This window comes from Peromyscus leucopus, chromosome 20 (genome assembly GCF_004664715.2).
Source record: "Peromyscus leucopus breed LL Stock chromosome 20, UCI_PerLeu_2.1, whole genome shotgun sequence".
Lineage (NCBI taxonomy): Eukaryota > Metazoa > Chordata > Mammalia > Rodentia > Cricetidae > Peromyscus > Peromyscus leucopus.
In genome coordinates, this window is record NC_051080.1 from 2,076,466 (window position 1) to 2,095,849 (window position 19,384).

Consider the following 19,384-nt stretch of genomic DNA (forward strand, 5'->3'; position numbering starts at 1 on the left):
AACCTTTTGCCGCAAAGATCCCGCTCTGGGGATCAAAAGTTATCTGTGTAGCTTCTTGTATTGTAAGGGCCCAATTAAGGCTCCTACTGTTGATGACCACTGTTCCAGGAACCTGCTTATTCTTAAATGGAGGAAAGAATAATAGATAATGCCTTAAGTTTGTGTACTGCTGTAGTCTCTTTAACATGGGCAAGGGACACATGAGCCTGGAATTTACTAAATATTCCATATCCCCTGACCCAAGGATTTGGGATTCTGGTCCCCACCCAATTACCAACTATCCCTATAACTGAATCTGTCCTGACTGCCTCTTGATCCAATATATGAAAGTGTCCTCTGCCCAAACAACAGTGATTCATAGCTAGGACCTCACTGTTTCTTTTGGAATTCAGCTTTGGTCCAGCCTACAACCTTATTTTCCTTTAGGCCCACACATGCCCAGCTGTTCCCTTTGCCTTAGGGACAAGAGACAGTGCCAGCTTTGGTGAGGGTGTTTAAAAAGTCAGACCTCCAATACTTTGGATGGAAGAGCCTCAATATGTCTGGAGCCAACATTGTCTCTGGACCTTCCCCATGGGACTCTGCAGGGATGTGCTGAGGCCTCGTGGGGGCTTCGAGGGCCAAGAGCGTGTGATAGTTTTGACAAGGTAGAAGGACATTGCTTTATCCTTCATTTCCAGGCTGGTCCTGGGATTCTAGTCAAAGAGGGTATCAAAGGTGAGTCCCTGGGTGCTTTGTGGCATTAGGTGATGGCCCAACAGCCACCCTAACCCAGAAATCAGAATTCCCCAATGATGTGCCTGTGTGCTAGATACCACCTTCCTCCTCCTGGTCACACAGCCTGCCAGACTGGCAGGATAGCCCCCAGTCCACCTGTCTCCCAGGCTGCAGGAACAGAGGATGCCTGGGACTTCCTTGTTGGCCTCTCTTTTCTTTTTGAGTTGGGAGGGAGAAGCTGCAACGTCAGCTGCACCACCAACCTCCTCTGTAACGTGGACCATGTCCCTCTCCCTGTACCCACTTCCTCCTGAGAAATCACACCGACAGGCTGGTGACCTCTACTGCAGGTTCAGTCCTGACACTTGAACCAGGAGAAGTGGCTCCTGCTGGGTGGGAAACCACGGCTGGAGCGTCTGCTCTGTCCAGCAGCGGCTTTCTCCCCATGGATTCCACCCCACGGTGTCTCCTCTGCAGATTACAGGTCCCAAAGCTCCAATCACAAGGCTAGCAAGAGCCCAATGAGCACCTGCACCATAGCCAAGGTTAGCTCGCCCAAGCGGTATATGGACCTGCACCATAGCCCCAGTGCTTGGGGTGGGGGCTCTGGGTGTGGGCCGGTGAGTGAGAGTCTTCCTCAGGCCTTTCTCTGTCATGCCCCTGCCATACCCACCTCCAGCCCCTGGGAGATGCTGGATGAGATGGGGAGCACGTATCCATGGGGATGCTTCTGCGGGTTACACCAGCAGCTCCTCTCGAACCCTGCCCCCAGCTGCTGCTGAGATTGTGATTCTGGTGGCTGATAGCTGTTTGGGCCTCACCCTCTTGGCAGCCTTGGGTTTCAGTATTTGGGAGCCAGGTGGGGACAAGCTGACTTTCCACTTGATTTTTAAGGAGAGCACTTGCTGATGGCGGGCAGAGAGTGATGGGGAGCAGGGATTAGCCATCAGTAACCAGGACAGCCACAGGGCCAGGACATGGCGAGGCTGGCTCAATGTGGGGTCCAGGCTCTTCCCTCTTTGGAAGAGCCCAAAATCTGTGTGCCAGTGTTGCTTTCCCTCAGAGTGGCAGGACTCTACCACTAGCCTCTGCGGGCAATCTGACGGGCACTTTTTAGGGAGGGGCTCCTGGGCCACGTTTGGTCCGAACATTAAGGAGCTTCCTATTTATTTAGTTGGGCGTGAAGATGGGAGTGAAGAGAGATGCACAATACAGACAAGCAGTGCAGAGGCTGAGAGGGCCTCCCACGGTCTTTAGTCTTAGGGAAAGCTTCCTGAAGGTGTCAGGGGGTCCCACTCGGTACGACCAGCTGATAGCTCCTCTTTCTTTTGAGCGCAGCTCCTCCTGCGCTGCCGATGTTACTCTGTTTCAGAGGTCTGAAATCCAGACTCGAGGAGGCAGGTGTCAAACCAAGGGGTTGGGAAGGGGCCAAGTTACGCTTCGAAGCCAAGTTTAAAGATGCTCATCTCGAGGATCCCTTCATCAATCACTGTTGCCACACACGTCGTTCCACCTCCACAACACTCCCCTCTTCTTCACCGACCTCTTCCTCTCTCGAGTTTCACTTCCAACTCTTTCTCTGACCTTATTACTCTCTCCTTATCTTTGAGCAAGGGGCGGGGGACTTGGCTTCATTGTCCTATCTAAAGTCCCTAGAGGTTAAGGTTGGGAATAAGGGCTGTGCAGATAAGAAGGACTAGGGAGGCCATCTGCTGTGACCTGTAGAGCACTGTCCCTGCTAAAGTTGGAAATCATAGATGACTCGGGTTGGTTGTTGCTCACCAGGATGGGGCCATGGGAGGGAGAGAGCAGCTGCCACGTGCACTTCAGGATGTTGTAGTGTACTCTGCTGGGCTTCCATTTGTGGAGTCTGGAAAGACGGTAGCTTCCAAGGCTCTGCAGCAAGTGGCTTGTTTGAGATGATAATGGCCAGGTGGAAGCCGGGCCTGGAGCTGAGATCTGAGCTTCTGTCTCCACATCTCAGGCTCACTCTCTTTTCCCTCCAGGGTGATCCCTGGAGATGACCCATTAATCGGTTCCCACGCTCAGAACACCACCGTGGAGAGTGATAAGGCATCGCCTCTGGCAACAGCCCTCAGGACACTCCCAGCTGCAGGATGTTTTTCTCCAAAGCTGCTCCCAGCCCCCATCTCTTGCTTTTTCAGGCCACTCAATCTTTCCTATCTTGGTTGGGATTTCTGCCCCAAATTTGGGGCACTTGGGAGTCAGTACCAACCATTGAAAAAAAAAAAAAAGATTTATTGCATGAACACACAGAAAAAAGGTATTTGAAATCCTAGGAGAAAGTGCCCCACAATCTGCAAGAGAGTGATTCACATTCCTTGTGACTTTTGAGCATCCCAGGCCCCCTGTAATGTTCATTACATCATGACCTTTTCTAGTCCTGTTACACTTCCTTCAGGTTTTAAAAATTGTGTCCATGTGGAGAATCATTACCCAATCTTTTTTTTTTTTTCCCCTGATTCTGGACATTTATTTTTCTCTTTATTTAAAAAACATTTATTTGCCGGGCGGTGGTGGCACACGCCTTTAATCCCAGCACTCGGGAGGCAGAGGCAGAGGCAGGCGGATCTCTGTGAGTTCGAGGCCAGCCTGGGCTACCAAGTGAGTCCCAGGAAAGGCACAAAGCTACACAGAGAAACCCTGTCTCGGAAAATCAAAAAAAAAAACAAAAACAAAAACAAAAACAAAAACAAAAACAAAACAAAACAAAACAAAAAAACAAAAAAACAAAAAAAACAAAAAACAAAAAAACCCAAAACATTTATTAGTGCATTTTGGATGCAATCCACCAGCTATTTGTGTCCAGAAGCAAAACACTCTTTGTTGGATGACAGGAATACATTCCCATGAACTTCACGCTAGGCCTCCCACTGGGGAGAGTCCTCGAAGAATGCACATGGGCCCTGATTCTTTCGCTGCTATTCTCTAATAAGTACAGAATTTGAGAGTAATCATTTAGGGACTTACTACTATTATTATTATTGCTATTTTTTTTACTAGGAGGGAAATTTTATGTTGACCAAATTGAAAAAATAATAATAATACTAAATCCAAATTAAGGCTTTAAAAAAACCCTGTGGTCTTTACATATTCCTTAAAGGATAAATACTCTTTTTTTTTTTTTTTTTTTTTTACAAAAATATTATCAGTGTCAGTTTAGATATGCTAGAACAGGAGAATATAGTTTGGGATAGTTTACCTTTGAGTCTAGGAGACATTAATACAGGGAGATGCTCACAAAACACTTTGTTGTCACACAAAAAAGATGCAAAACAAAACCAGTTTTGTGCACAGGGACAGCCCTGTTACAGCGAGTGTCTCATCCCAGCTGTGGTCCCAAGGTCACTAGACACTCCACAGTTTTACCCTCCATCTCTCAGGCACACCCCAAAGCAAACAACTCAACCGCGTTTCTTAGGAAAAGATCAGTTTGAGATTCGAGGAGAAACTCTACCGGAGTTTCCAACACGGAGATCCTGAGAGATTGCTCCCCCTCCATCTCTCGGTAGTAAGAGATGAATGATAAATGATCAAGTTAGGGGAGTTTGTTGGCAATGTAATTTCAGCAACACATAGGTGTGAGGTTTTTAGGCAGATGTTACTTGCAAATATTTCCCTCCCAGGCGTCCAGCCCAACAGGTGTGTGTGTATATATAGGGACAGAGCCAGATCCTTTCCAAGGGAGTCACGGCTCCTTCTCTCCTGCTCTCTGCCTCCTTCCAGCTGGGCCCTTGTGTCCTGTGGTTGCCCTAGCAACCATGAACCACCGGTTTAGTTCTCAGTCTGCATTTAGCTCCAGGAGCAGGAGGGCCTACAGCAGCAGGTCCTCCTCAGGCTTTGGCGGTGGGAGACAGGCTGTGGGGTCTGTGTGTCTGGCACGGGGGAGATGTGGTGGCGGTGGTTATGGAGGGGGGTTTAGCTCCAGGAGTCTCTACAATCTGGGCGGTAGTAAAAGCATCTTTGGAAGCCTAGTCGGGAGAAGTGCCAGTGGTTTCTGCCCAGGTGGAGGAGCAGGAGGATTTGGAGGAGGAAGAAGCTTTGGGGGTGGCGGCTTTGGGGGTGGTGGCTACGGTGGTGGTAGATATGGAGGCGGCTTTGGGGGCGCCGGATTTGGCGCTAGCAATTTTGGGTTTGGGGGCTTCGGTCCTGCTTATCCTCCCGGGGGCATCCATGAGGTAACTATTAACCAGAGCCTCCTGGAGCCCCTACACCTGGAGGTGGACCCTGAAATTCAGAGGGTCAAGACCCAGGAGCGGGAGCAGATCAAGACCCTCAACAACAAGTTCGCCTCCTTCATCGACAAGGTGAGTACCCCAGGGGCAGACAGAGTCCTTGGTCATCGCCATAGTCCTGCGACTACGATGCTATCTCGTTTGACGATGACGGTCACCTCCTCTTCTGTGTGTTCTGGGACCCAAAGGAAGCACTTGATCTGGGCTTTCACATAGATCGTATTTAATGTAGGCCTCTCAGGGATGCATTTTAAAAAATCTTTCCCTTTTAGTAGGAAAGCAGATAAGGGGTGTGACAATACCTGATGGATACACATGACAATAACCTCACTCTCAGGCATCATTACCCATGTTCCATTCATCTGTGTACCTAGTCACCCATTCATCCATTTAACTGCTCACACCCAACATCCATCCTTCTACCCACCATCCACACACACATGTCTATTCATCCACCCACCAACTCAACCACATCTTTCCTTCCTTCCTTCCTTCCTTCCTTCCTTCCTTCCTTCCTTCCTTCCTTTCTTCCATCCATCCATCCATCCACTTATCTATCTATCCACACACATTCATTCACCCACATTTGTCATCCATTTATCTACTCATCCACACACATCTATCCATCCACTTATCCTCTCAGGCTCACACATCCATCTATTACCCATCCATCTATTCACATCCATCCATCTCCATCCACCCACCTATCTATCCATCCATCCATTCACCTCTATATATCTATCTACTTATCTACACCCATGCATCTATGCATCCATCCAATATATCCACCCATCCACTCATCCTCACCTATCCATCCATTCCACACACATGCCCATCCATCTATGCACCCATCCATCTATCCACCCACCCATCCATCCATCCATCATCCATTCATCCATCCATCCATCTGTATCCATCTATCTATATATCCATCTACCCACCCACCCATCTGTCCTGCATAATAAATATTATCTACCCATCCTTCTGCTCACACTCATATACTCATATAACCAACTTATGCCTGCACCCATCCCCTGCTGCACACTCAAATGCATGACAAACCACCCATTTGCCCACCTATCAGTCTACCTGCCCATTTGCCCCATTCCCATTCAATTCACAATACTTTATTAGGTCTACTGTATGCCACCATACACAGAAGCTACTGGGAACCCCAAAACTAAATGGCAGGGATTTGTGACAGTTTACAGGAGATGTGGTACTATGGGGGTACTCTTTGGGTCATGGTAGCCTGAAGGTCCCATGAGCTGTGTCTGCTGGATCCTGGGAGTGCTTCCCTGAGAGACCCTGGGGCTTATCTGGGTCTTGAAGGTGGAAGAAGAGCCAAACAGCTCCTAGGCAGAGAGAATGTCCATGCAGCAAGGAGGCACGAAAAGTGTGACCCCCTCAGAGAATGTCAAATGTCAAAATTTCTGGGAAAGTGCCAGAAGGGAGCGTGGTGGTGACAGGGTAGAGGGACAGGCAGCAGCAGCAGCAGCAGCAGCAGCAGCAGCAGCAGCAGCAGCAGCAGGGAAGCTGCCATGGGCTGCAAGTGGGTGTGCTGGTGGCAGGTCTCTGCAGAAATGGAAGGTCAGTAATGCGTAATGAAGCATTCTGTCTGAGTTGTCCTTTTTACTTCACCTGGGGCCAGCAGAGGGCCACCACGGAGCCCTTTACCCTAACTCACTGATTAGGTCTGCCTCATGCTGAGCTCCCTGAGGAGAGGTTGGCAGACAGTGAAAACCTTCCTTTTGGCACTTGCAGAGGGAGGCACAATGGCACTGCTTGATGTCAGGGCGAGTGTTGGAGATGGAGCGGTGTGTGAGCAGGCAGAGGACATAGAGGGCAGGTCATGGGCAGCCCCAGCGAGTTCAAAAAAACCAGGTGCTTGTGGCTACTTCTGATCGCTCTGGAAGAGAAACCCAAAGGTTTGCCTGGAGCAGGGACTTAATAGTGAAGGAGATGCTACCAGGAGGTCAAGGTTGGCCAAGGGAGGAGCAGGGAAAACTGACATCAACAAAGTACCACTGACTTCTGGAAATTAATCCGGGGTTTTCACTGGATCAAGGCTCCTGCCATCAACAGAGGTCCATTTAGTTTCACAGCCGGGTAGCAAGGTACAGGAGATAGTGACTTCCTGTTCCCTCTTTGGAGCAGGCCGTGATGAGCATCAGCCAGCTGGCCTCCAATCTGGAAGAAAGCAAGCTTTTGTTACTGTAGTTTCTCTGCCTGGTTTCCCATTAGTACAGCTTGACCTGTTCTCAACAGCACAGCAGAGCCGTGCCTCGAAAGGACAACACCCTCTCCATCATAAATCCTCCCCCGGCACCTTGTCTCATTTGGAATAAAAGCCACAACCTGAGAAGGCCCATGCCCACCATGCCCCTGTCACCAAACACAAGGCTGTAGTGGAGTGCAGAACCGATTTTTCCACTCCCTGGGAGTGTCACCACAGAACAAAAATAGATAGTGGCAGGAATTCCTCGTGGGGGTTACAAGCTGTGCTGACAGGTCTGCCCTGAGAACTGATTGCCCAATCCCTTGCTATGATGCAGCCAGCCGAGATAAGCCTGAGAGACGATGCTCCCTGCACACATTCTTCTGATTAGAGTCAGAATTCAAAGGGACTTGGCAAGGGCTGGTTCCTTAGACAGGTGGAGTCTCAGGGGCCTGGCAACCCTGAGTGGCTTATAGTCCGTCATCATAGGGTAGTGTCTGCAAAATGCTGTTCTGATTCCCCCTCCTTTGCACAGCTCCTGGAGGAGGGAGCTGGACTTGGAGATCTCTCTCTCTCTCTTAATGTATATGTGTGAATGGATGTGTTTATAAATATATTTATGTAGGAATACGTTTGTGTGTACAAGTGAGTATGTGTGTGTGAATGTGAGTATATGTGAATATGCCTGTGTGTGTGAATGCGAATACTTGTGCATGTAAATATGTATATATAAGCATATGGTGAACATTTATATATGTATATGAATATGTGAGAATGTGTGTGTGTGCACACGTACCCATACGCATAGTCCCCAAGGGAAGCACACAGTTGGCACAGCCACCTCTCTCACTATGGGAGAGGAAGCTCCACCCATGGGCAACTGGCAGAGGTCAATCCACGCACTTATCTATGCAGCCAGCCCCCACTCTGTGTCCAGTCTTTGTTCCCACAGTTTGAGGGGAAGAAGGGATGAAAAAGCAGGGCCATGTCCACCCTCTATTTCCTGGACTTACAAGGAACTAGTAGTCTCGGCATTTCCCCAAACAGCTGTCAGCCCAAAGTTCTTACTTGGGGCATTTGAATGCATTGCGGGATTTAAAAGAGGGGAAGCACTCATTGTGAAAATCCTGACTGGGCTGTAATAGCATTTCAATGAGGTTGCTGTCTTGAAAACCATAGTTTCAGGCAGCACACATGGTAGTGGATGCCGGGGGCACCCACCGAAGCTTGCCCAGGATGTTCCAAGACTCGATGTTCCTTCCGCCTTCTCGTCCTCAGCCATGTGCCCCCACGTTCCAATCGTAAAGGCAAAGGAAATGGCAATTTTGGCATGGATGAATTGAGTGTGGGGTGACAGCTCTGTTATGTAAGGGGGTGTAACTGGATGAAACTGGCTGGAGGTGACCTGAGAAACCGCATTACCTCTCCTGATGGCCTGAAGGCCTGTCTTGAATTTCTGAGGCTTGAGTGTGCTGTAAGGCCACTGATCGCTCTTCCCATGGGGAAAGCTGTTCTGACTCACGGCTTGGGGTATACTGGGGACCTTTCTCTTTAGGTGCGCTTCCTGGAGCAGCAGAACCAGGTGCTGCAGACAAAATGGGAGCTGCTGCAGCAGGTGAACACCTCGACTCGGACCAGTAGCCTGGAGCCTCTCTTTGAGAGTTACATCAGTCAGCTGCAGAGGCAGGTGGACTTTCTGAACTCCGAGCGGTCGCGCCAAAACTTGGAGATCCGGAGCATGCAGGATGTTGTGGAGGACTACAAGAGCAAGTAAGGGTCCAGGTGGGGGAGGCGTCAAGGAGAAACATGGCAGGGTCCTGCTGCTGCAGCGGGACCAGGGGCAGTCACGTGGGCTCTGCATTGTATAACTGCCGGGGGTGACATTTTACATGTGACAGTCCTGCAGGATAGCAGTGACAGGCAGCTGTCAATTACATTGAGCCGGAAAGGGCAAGCCCCGCCTACAAGCTCATCTCTCTGTCTAGAGTGTTCCCTCCTTGCTGAGTACTGTGAGGAGCAGATCTGTGGTTCTTAAACTTAAGCATGCACCACGTTGTATCAGACTCTGCATCTCTTCCCCCCCCCCCCTGCAGTGGTTCTGATCCAGGGAGTCGGGATGCAGCCAGAGCATATGTGTGTTGAACATACTTCCAAGTGATGATAATTCTAGCGGATTGGGGACCACACTGAGAAGCACTGGTTGAAATGATACTTAACAGTTTTTAGTATTGGTGCTTACTAAGAACCAGCAATTATTGGCAATGATGGTAGGGATGGCAGGAGCTGAGTTTCAGACGAGCTGTTCATGAACAACTGTGAGTGCCTAAGGGGCGTCCCCTATAGTCTCCCACCTCACGGGGTACAGATGCTTCTCTTAACATCACCTTGAAATGCTTACTCTGTTGGGCCATGGGAGGGTCACGTGTGTGAGTCTACAGGGAAAAGTAAAACTCACACTGGAGGTCAGAGGTCATAGAACTATAGACGAAATATTTTTCTCTTAAGAGATTTAGTCAAATAGTTGTTAACTTTATGGAATTCATGGGAAAGTTTGTGGTAAACACTTATAAAGTTGTAACATCAGAACAAATAGGGACATTCTGTGTGTCTCTGGGTTCTTCATGTCGGGTCCTTGTCCTTACTGTTGGTTCGGAGGATTGGGAGCTCCGCCCGGCCATTTATCAGTGAGGCCAGAACACACAGGGGTCAGCAGTGCTGGGAGCAGGGCTGTGGGTTCAGGACAGTGCAGGCTTGGGGAAGTCTAGGCTCTCTGCGGGGAGGCTGAACATCAGGGAGCCCAGGTTAGCCCTTGCAGCCTGCTTCCTGCCTCCATCACAGGTATGAGGATGAAATCAACAAGCGGACCAACGCCGAGAATGACTTCGTTGTTATGAAGAAGGTACGGGAAAGAGGGGTCATCAGGGAGCCGAGGACTGGTAGGACAAACCCCTGAGGGACTCTCTGTGCTATGGGCAGGTGAACCCCTGGGCCAGCACGACGTAGGCTCTGCCCAATTGCAGGGCACTTGCACAGAATGGAAATCAGACGGACACTGCCTTGAGATCTGGGGAGGGACCTGGGGGCTGATGTGGCTGACTCACATGTGGAGGCTGCTGTGCCTCTTTCTGGTTAGGAGTGTCAGTTTCTAGGTCCCTGATTTGAGTGAAGTGATGACATTGTTAGCCAGGAACTAAACCCAGAGAGCATTTGCCACTGGCCTGGGGCCAGCCATGAAGCTGGGTGTCAGGCAATGCCTGGGTGATGAAGTCAAACTTTTTTTTTTTTTTTTGCCGCTCAGGATGTAGATGCTGCTTTCATGGGCAAATCAGACCTGCAGTCCAAAGTAGACACACTGTATGGGGAGGTCAACTTCCTGAAATATCTATTTGATACGGTGAGTTCAGTCCTGAGGAGAAATCCTTCTCTTTCCCCACATCCCGTAAGAGTATGACCTGGAGAAGACTCATCACACCAGTCTCCCGACTCTTCACACTGGGGCAGCCATTCCCTCAACTTCAAGGGCTCTGTTGGGGGCAGTGGAGATGTGGGTGGAGCGGTGGGGATCTTGAGTAGGTGAGGGGGAAGTACTTTCCTGCTGTATTCTCTCAGGCCACCTGGGACATGAGAGTAACAACCAGGTCCTCATGCTCTGTGGGAAGTCCATCAGGCTCTGGGAGAACCCTGTAGAAAATGATAGCAGGGATTTTGTGGAAAAGACAAATGGAAGGGAAGCAGGACAGTTTGTGCCCCAGGTCCACCTGTCACCTGTGTCCAACTTGGGGGTTTGTGCTCCCAGCTGAGTGCTGTATTAGAAGCCCTATTCACCTTATGGGCATGTCCGTTCAGCAGAAGAACTATGAACTGAGAGATTCAATTATTTGCTTGGTCAAGCGGCTAGCCAGGTGACTCCAAACTGGAGTCCTTTCTGTTGTCGCTGAGAGCTCTTACAGCTACAAGGAGCAACTGTGTCCTTCAAAGAGCTGTACCAAAAAGGTGGTGAAGCCAGAGCAAGGCTGGGACAGCAAGTACAAGAGGGGCATGATGGAGAAGGAAGTCAGGGGCTCCTTCCTCCTGCCAAGATGCCTGGGCCCCATCACTTTTGGTCGAGATACTTAAGACCCTCCGTTTACATTCCATTGCATATAACAATTCAGAGAGCTTTCCCCCAAGAGGCCCTTCTAGCTCAGATTCTGGCTTCCCCAGACAGCCTTGAGGGAGAAGCAGGGAGGAGACCGAGGCTCTAGGAGGTGGGTGGAAGGAATGAACTGTGCTCCATGTCTCACAGGAGCTGTCCCAGATGCAGACCAACATCAGTGACACCAATGTCATCCTATCGATGGACAATAACCGTTCCCTGGACCTGGACAGCATCATCGATGCTGTGCGTGTCCAATATGAATTAATTACTCAGAAGAGCAAGGACGAGGCGGAGGCGCTGTACCAGAGCAAGGTGAGATCGGGCTCCGAGTTCGCGCTCCCAAATAAACAGACACCCCGCAAACTGGTATTGCCTCCTGGCTTGAAAGAGGAACATGCCAATGATAAAGACTTAAGAAAATTTAGCTAAACATCCTCCTCCTCTTCTCACCACTCTGACTGTGTGTGGTGAGTTCCTGCCTGTTTTTTGCTATTTCTTTTAGTTAATACTTAAGGAGAACTCATAGGTGCCAGACTGCCTAATTTTCCCAAGCCTTGTAACCAGCAACTGCCATTAAACCCGAACTAAACTCAGGCGTGCAAACTACAAACGTGTTCTTTAACCACCACATTTGTTATTTTTATTTTCCACAACACTACCTTTTTATTTTCTCATTTCTTTATAAATCACTGAGAAATGATTTTCTGTGACTCCAAATAGTCTACCACTTTCTGAGCAGTGTGGAAACTTACTGGGTGACCATTTGTCACTACGCCGTTGGGCATATTTCCTGATACCTCTTAGGTATGAATTCAGGTTTCTGAACGGTTAAGACTCCAGTTGAAGGAACAAAGGCTGGCAGTCCAGGCACTGAATTCTGAGTAGGCAGGATGTGGTGATCTGCTTCGTGAATTTTGGAGCCAACTCCAAGGTCACTGGCCTCTGTCCCACAGTCTGAAAACGGATGTTCTGGGATGCAGTGGGTTTTGTCACGGGACTGGGGAAGGGGAGCTTTGTCAGAAGGCACATTTTCTTCAGCTCTTCTGAGGATGCCCTGTGTGTAGTCTGGTTGATGAAAACAGTGAACCTGAGTGCTCTGGGGGCTTCTGAGGCCAGGAGCACCTTCCTGCTAGGAGAACCACTCTGGAAAAGGGACAAGAAATACGGTGGGTGGGAGAGAGTGAGGGGTGCCAGTGTGAGTGAGGATGGTGTGAAGAAAGGTGGTAAATGGCATTGAGAAAGATTTGTCTGGGTGGGATCTGAGCCTGCCCAGAGACTGGTGGAAACGAGGGAGGAGGGAGGCTTGCTACAGTGTGTGTGTGTGTGTGTGTGTGTGTGTGTGTGTGTACGTACTATGTCTACACATGTCTTTTTGACCCTCAGCTGAGGGATGGGTGTACGTTGGATCACAACTCTAGATGGCCTTACTCCAAGAGACAGCAGCCCAGAGCTTTTGTCTGGGTCACCCCAGTGAGCCATAGGTGCTGACCATGGTGCTGCCTCTGACCCACAGTACCAGGAGCTGCAGGTGACAGCCGGGAAACACGGAGATGACCTGAAGAACAGCAGGATGGAGATCGCCGAGCTCAACCGCAGCATCCAGAGGCTGCAGGCAGAGATCGCCGCCGTCAAGAAGCAGGTGTGATGGGTGCCCACGGTGGGCTCACCAGACATGCCATCTCCCATAAGGCTCGGGTCAGATTCCGGAATCTCAAGACCTCTGTGGTCCTCCACTTGTCTCTGGGATAGATAGAGCAGATGCATGGGTCCATTGCTTGGGTCAGATTCCGGAATCTCAAGACCTCTGTGGTCCTCCACTTGTCTCTGGGATAGATCGAGCAGATGCATGGGTCCATTGCTCGGGTCAGATTCCGGAATCTCAAGACCTCTGTGGCCCTCCACTTGTCTCTGGGATAGATAGAGCAGATGCATGGGTCCATTGCTTGGGTCAGATTCCGGAATCTCAAGACCTCTGTGGTCCTCCACTTGTCTCTGGGATAGATCGAACAGATGCATGGGTCCATTGCCGACGCGGAGGAGAGAGGAGAAAGGGCGCTCCAGGATGCAAAGCAGAAGTTGCAAGACATGGACGACGCCCTGCAGCAGTCTAAAGAGGAGCTGGCCAGGCTGCTGAGAGACTACCAGGCAATGCTGGGGGCCAAGCTGTCCTTGGATGTGGAGATCGCCACCTACCGCCAGCTGCTGGAGGGCGAGGAGAGCAGGTGGGTGCGCAGCAGCCACGTTCCGTGGGCCAAAGATGTGGATGTGCCCATGAGGCAATGAGGCTGGAGAAAGGCTTTTGCCGGGTGTTCCCAGAACGACTGGTGGCCCACAGCGAGCAGAAACATTCAAGCTAGGATGGATAGGTTAGAAGGGTAGGGGAGAAGCCATTGCTACCACCCGCCTTTTCCCAAGCACCATGCTCCTGTACCCCGGCCTAAGCTAGGGGCGGCCAGGTGTGACCCACAAATGCTATGAGGCTTCATGGAAGTGCTCGGGGAGGGGGCAACTCTACCCTTACACCAGCGTCCCTGCTCCTATGGCTGATGGTTGTGTTTTGGTTTCACAGGATGTCAGGGGAGTTGCAGAGTCAAGTGAGCATCTGTAAGTAGCAGCATCCAGGGACGGAGGCTGGTTGGGCTGGGCCGGGTCGCCTTTGTTTTCTAGTCTCATACAAGGAAATCCATAGTGAGCAAGGCCTGCTCTTCTTGCCTGTGATACTTGACAACACTGGCTAGAGATCATTAGGAGAGCACAGAGGACCTGACGCTAAACAGGGGTGGCACACTTAAATGAATGCCTGCAGCCTTTTGAAACGCTCAGTTGACTTCCAATGCCTCTGTTTCGCAAAGTGGAGGTCACCACTGATCACGGGCTGCAGGCGCTCAAGGCAGGTGTAGCTGGGTCCCCCTGTCGAGTCCTTCTGACCATTGTGCGTCTGTCCTTCCCTGGTGCAGCTGTGCATAGCAGCCAGGTGACCGTAGGCGGAGGCGGCAGCTCCGGAGGTTACGGCGGCGGCGGATACGGCGGCTCCCGCGGGGGAGGCAGTGGCAGTTACGGAGGAGGAGCGGGCTCCCGCGGGAGCGGCGGCGGCGGCGGCGGCGGGAGCTACGGCTCCAGCAGCAGAAGCAGCAGCAAATACAGCAGCGGCAGCGGTGGCGGCGGTGGCGGCCGGAGCGGCGGCTCCTCCCGCACTCAGATCTTGCAGACCTCCACCCACAGCTCGCGCAGGCGCGTGGTGGAGTAGTGGCCACGCGGCTGCAGTACCTCTCCGGCAGCCTTTTCGCCAAAACCTCCCGGGCTCTCTCACCTACCTTTTCCCAATGGGTCTCAGCAAGCTTCCAGGTCACTTCGACTCTGGGTGGGGAAGCAAGTCAGAGTTACAACCTCTTCATTTCGTCAAAGACACATGCTCACTCGGGCGCCCCTCCGCTGGTCCCTCCATGGTCCTGATCCCCAGGGCCCTTGTCCAGCAAGGAAGAAAAAGAGCTTGGGGAACAACGTCACTAGGGGCCTCAGTCCCAGGTCCCCATTTCTAAAACTGGGTAGCTCAGTAAATAATACCCCATCTCCTCCGTGACCTTCTGAAACCTTCCCTCCCAGAAGCCTATTGCAAGGCGAGCTTGTTTAGTGAGGGGCACATCTGAGCCCAGGGCCACCGGGGCTCCTTCCTCTGTAGCCTCATGCTCACTCACCCTGATAGCAAGGGTAGGTTTGTTGTTCTGATTCCCTGGGTTTACAGCCCCAGGTAGGGATGTTTCAGCGGGCATGGGAACTTAAGCCCTTGTTCAAGGAATGGCTGTTTTCAGCAGTGGGTGGGGGTGGGATGGGGTGGAAAATCAAACTCTGTGTCTGTGCCCCCCTTCCAGCAAACCTCTGTTTTTGGAGACAGCCCCCCTCTAGAACTCTGCTGAGAATTGCCCAAACACCGGGCACCTGTAGGGCAGCCCTGCTCCATCCCAGAGCCAGGGCCTGAGGAATGAGAGGTGTTGTCTTGGGTTGTGGAGAGGCCCGGCCTTGGAAATGGCCTGGGTTTTGGTGGCAATCCAACGCTCTCTCCCTGATCTCCCGAGTCCCTTCCGATCTCTGATTCTGAGCATGCTGCCAAACTTTGACTCCTAATTAAAAGTTTAATTTACAGTTCTAGGAAAAATCCTTGAACTGTGCTGAGGGTGCAGGAAGAGGAAGGTACCAGCCAATGAACAGTGACAGAAGGGAATGTGGCTTTGCTTCCAAGTTCTGGGGTCCCCTTCCCTGGCTTGCTGAGTCTGTAGTTCTGTCTGGAATGGCTTCTCTGTAGGGGTCTCCTGGGGGAATGCTTGTTGCATGGTTGGAAGCTCTTCTTCGAAGGGCTTGGCAGTCCTGGTTTTTTCTATAATAAATTTTTCTGTGATCTCAGTACATTGTGTGGTCAGGAGATGAGTTATTATTTCTTCAGTTCTTTGAAATTAATTCAAATTTGGGAAGTTAAGACATTATTATTATTTGTGTGTGTGTAAGTATAGGTGTATATGTATATGCATGTGTGTGCAGGTATGTGCATATGCCCATGGAGCCAGAGGACGTCAGCTGTTGGTCCTTGGGTGTTGTCCATCTCCCTTGTGGGGGGAAAGGTTCCCTTACTGACTTGTAACTTGTCAGTTAGGCTGGTCTGGCGGGCTAGCCAGTGAGCCCCATGCACTCACCAATCTCCGCCTAACCTGGTGCTGAGATTGCAAGTCTGTGTGGTAGGGGTGGTTGTCTGTGCTTCACTCTTGGAGCACCCCCTAGCAGACAACTACCCCCACAGCGTGTCACCATGCCAGGCTTTTGAGTTGTAGGTTCTGGGCCATCAACTCAGGCCCTCGTGCTTGTAAGGCAAGCACGTTCCCGTGGTGTTATCTTTAGCCCCCAAGGATTATTGTCTTCGTTATTTTTTTATGGTACAAGCAGCGCACCATCTTGAAAAGCCTCCCAAGCTCTCACCCTTGCTAGTCATTTGGAAGCCAGCTGCACAGTTGTTCAACATCTGTGTCTCTCCTGCAATGGCTAATTGTGCAGCAGGCAGTGACCTGGGCACTGAGAAGCTACCTAGAATGGTTTCTGGATCTCGAGGTACTGCGGTACAAATGACCCATTATAAGCCGAGAGAGAGGCTCAGAGGGAAGAGGAAGCCGAGTATGCATCCAGCTCGCCAGCTTGACGGTGGAAACGAGACCCCTCTCCCAACCCCAGGACCCAAGCACACCCAGGGCTAGCACACAGGGCTGCAGCAGGGGTCACTGGAGGGCAGAGACTGGAGAGTGGTGTGGGGCTTGGGGTTAAAGCTGGGGCAGATGTGGGCAGGAAGCCAGGGAGGGTGCTCTGGACAGGAGACTGAATGGAAGCGTGAGACTGTGTGAGTGAGAGGGAGCAGTGCCATGGGAGAAACTGAGCCAGGAGGCGAGGGAGCGGAGGCCCATCCACTGAGGGTGAACAAGGGCCAGGGCACCTTTGATAGATTCTTTAAGGGAAGCAAGATGCAGAAATTATAAAAACGGAGCCAATCACTCCATAACTGCCTCGTAGGTGGGATTTCAGGGTCAGTGTGAGGGAGCCTCGTAAGATTTGTGACCTGGCTTCTCATTCAGTGAAGGAATACAGATAGAATTTAGATACAAGGTCACTTTTGACCACAACCTATATTGGTAAGATGTGTTCCCAGGCACACCTGACACTCCGTCTTGGCAGCAGGCCTGTTGGAAGCAGGCTAAGGAAGGGAGAGATGAACAGAGGGGTTGTCCCAACAGAAGAAGAGAAAGAGGATATGGAAGCAAGGCTCTGTACTTACAGCAGAAAGCCAAGAGCCGGGGCAGTAGTGAAGGAAGAGGAGGACAGACAGCACTGAGCACAAAAATGATTGAGAGCGTTTACCCGTGTGAGAACACATTAGTCAACAGGGCGTGGTGATGACTGAAGACAGCTGTGGGAACCAGGAAGAGGAGAACCAGGAAGAGCCCTGTTCAGTCCTTCAGTCCCTTTTGTTGTGAGACCACTCTGGGGGCTCTGAATGCCAACACTGGTAACAGACAGGAGCCTATTCAGAGAACAGTGACCAGGGGCAGCAGTGGTGGGCATAAGAAGCCTGGTCATCGTGGAATGACTGGAAGTTCTGGAGAGAAGCCTGGGGCAGAGGGAGATGGGCTTATTAGCTGCAGAGAATTGAAGAGCTTGCCTAGACAAGGAGGTTTGGCCCCAGCTGATGACCCACTTAGGCAGGTGGAGCTACAGTAGATTTGATTCTGTACGAGAGACACCAACTGCTTAGCTGCGATGAGAGAGGCCCCTTGGAGGGTTGAGGGAAGTCACCAAGGATGATGGGGATATGTGCATGGAGGCACTTCACATTTCTGCTGCCCTAAGCGTGCATGTGGGAGGGCCAGAGGAAAATAGGGGATCCTGCTTTGTATGTTTAATAGGAAGAATAAGGTCGGACACCAGGGAAGGCCAAGCGCCAAGCCAGGGCCGTAAAACAAACCTGAGCTTTCTGGCGGCACTAGACACAGCTGAGGGTGTGACCTGGGATCACTCATATATGTATGACGATTGGAAGGGAACCCAGGGTGACTCTGGGAAAAAGCATCAGGATGGGGCTAGTCATAGGCCGTCTTTCCCACCCTTCTGTGCAGGAGTTGGGATTGCCCCAGAAAACACAGCCCTGCCTTTTCTAACTCCTGAAGACTTGATTGTCTTAGTCAGAGAGGAATGGAAACTGGACCAGAAGGAGGGAACCAAATGTCCCAGTTCTAGGATTGTGCACAGGGAGGTGCTCCAGAGCAGGGGCATGGTGGGAGAGGGGGAGGAGGCAAGCAAAGATCTCTCAGAGTCTAGAATCCAGAGTCTATATGCTTATGTTCTGGGCAACAGGGAATTCTCTAGGGCTTGAACCACGGAGTCTGGCACTGGGAGCCATCAGAAGACTCTAGAGAAGGTTCTTTGGTCAATGAGCAGTCTTATTAGGGCCAATGCCATCACACCCAGATCAATCCCAGTGAGAATAACAAACAAGTCTATAAACTGTACAGAAGGCCTAGCTTGTATCAGCTCATGTGGTTTCCGTTGTCACTGTGACAGAACCTAGGAGGCCCCGGCGGGGGCTCGGTGAGGTATTCCATAGTGCTGAGATAGTGCTTCCCCTTAAGGTAGCCAGAAGGAGAGCAAAGCTGGCCCATCGTCCATCACCCATCAGATACCGACTGGCAGGAGCTAGTGTGGCTTCCAGGAGAACTTTGCCAGCTGCTCCTCCCCCTGGGAGGCTGTGACAGGGCGGGCCACAATAGAAATCTAAATTTAACTCCACCAGCTTCTCAGCTGCAGAGATTTTTATCTAGGACACGGCGAACAGGAAGAGCAGTCATTGGCTCACCACCGTTCTAACTCCATCTGACCTTGGATGAGATGTGCGTGTCTGGGCTGGGAAAGTTCTCAGTCTAAGGAGGAGTCTTGAGATTGCCACCCAATTGCCTAGCCCTTTGGCCCAGGAGGATCTTCAAATTAAAGAGCCAGGGGCTCCAGCAGTCCTTCTTCAAGCTCTCTGTTGCTCTTATGGCTTTGCTGCCCTGGTTTTTATCATCTTTCCGATCAATTCAGAAAACTGGATGTCTTCAAGTTGATCGCTGCTCTGTTGCTGGGTTGGGCTGGGAACTTGGGTATCTGGGAGGTTCTCCAGAATGAACAATCATTTCCAAATGTCCCAATGCTAAGCTTGGAAGGCCTCTGGGGGCTCCAAGTTGCAGCCTGGCTTCCAGCCTACTGCCCCCTGTGCGGCTTTGCTCCACAGTACATAACAGGCATTCCATGATTTCAGCCAGGGCTCCTTGCATTTGACCCTGCCTCCCTTCTGCTACAGGCACTGGCGGCCAGCATCATTTCTGTGGGATGCAACACTATCTTCCTTGTGACAAACTCGTGGTCTTTGCAAGTCCTGGGGAGTTTCAAGAACCTAAACCTTAGTATTTTGACAATTTTCAGCAAGGGGCTTGTACCAAAAGTTTCCCAGTGATTCTATCAGCTTTTGGGTCCTTCCAAATACAAGGG

General features: G+C 51.0%; 1 protein-coding gene across 1 annotated transcript; it reads left to right on the forward strand.

The window, feature by feature from the left end:
• Nucleotides 1–4,403: 4,403 nt before the first annotated feature.
• On the forward strand, nt 4,404–15,730 carry Krt77 (keratin 77). The gene is made up of 9 exons (XM_028874508.2): nt 4,404–5,045; nt 8,747–8,961; nt 10,030–10,090; nt 10,490–10,585; nt 11,477–11,641; nt 12,843–12,968; nt 13,331–13,551; nt 13,899–13,933; nt 14,287–15,730. Exons 1-9 carry the CDS (start codon nt 4,500–4,502, stop codon nt 14,574–14,576), a joined length of 1,755 nt encoding a protein of 584 aa, XP_028730341.1. The 5' UTR covers nt 4,404–4,499; the 3' UTR covers nt 14,577–15,730.
• The last annotated feature ends 3,654 nt before the right edge of the window (nt 15,731–19,384 follow it).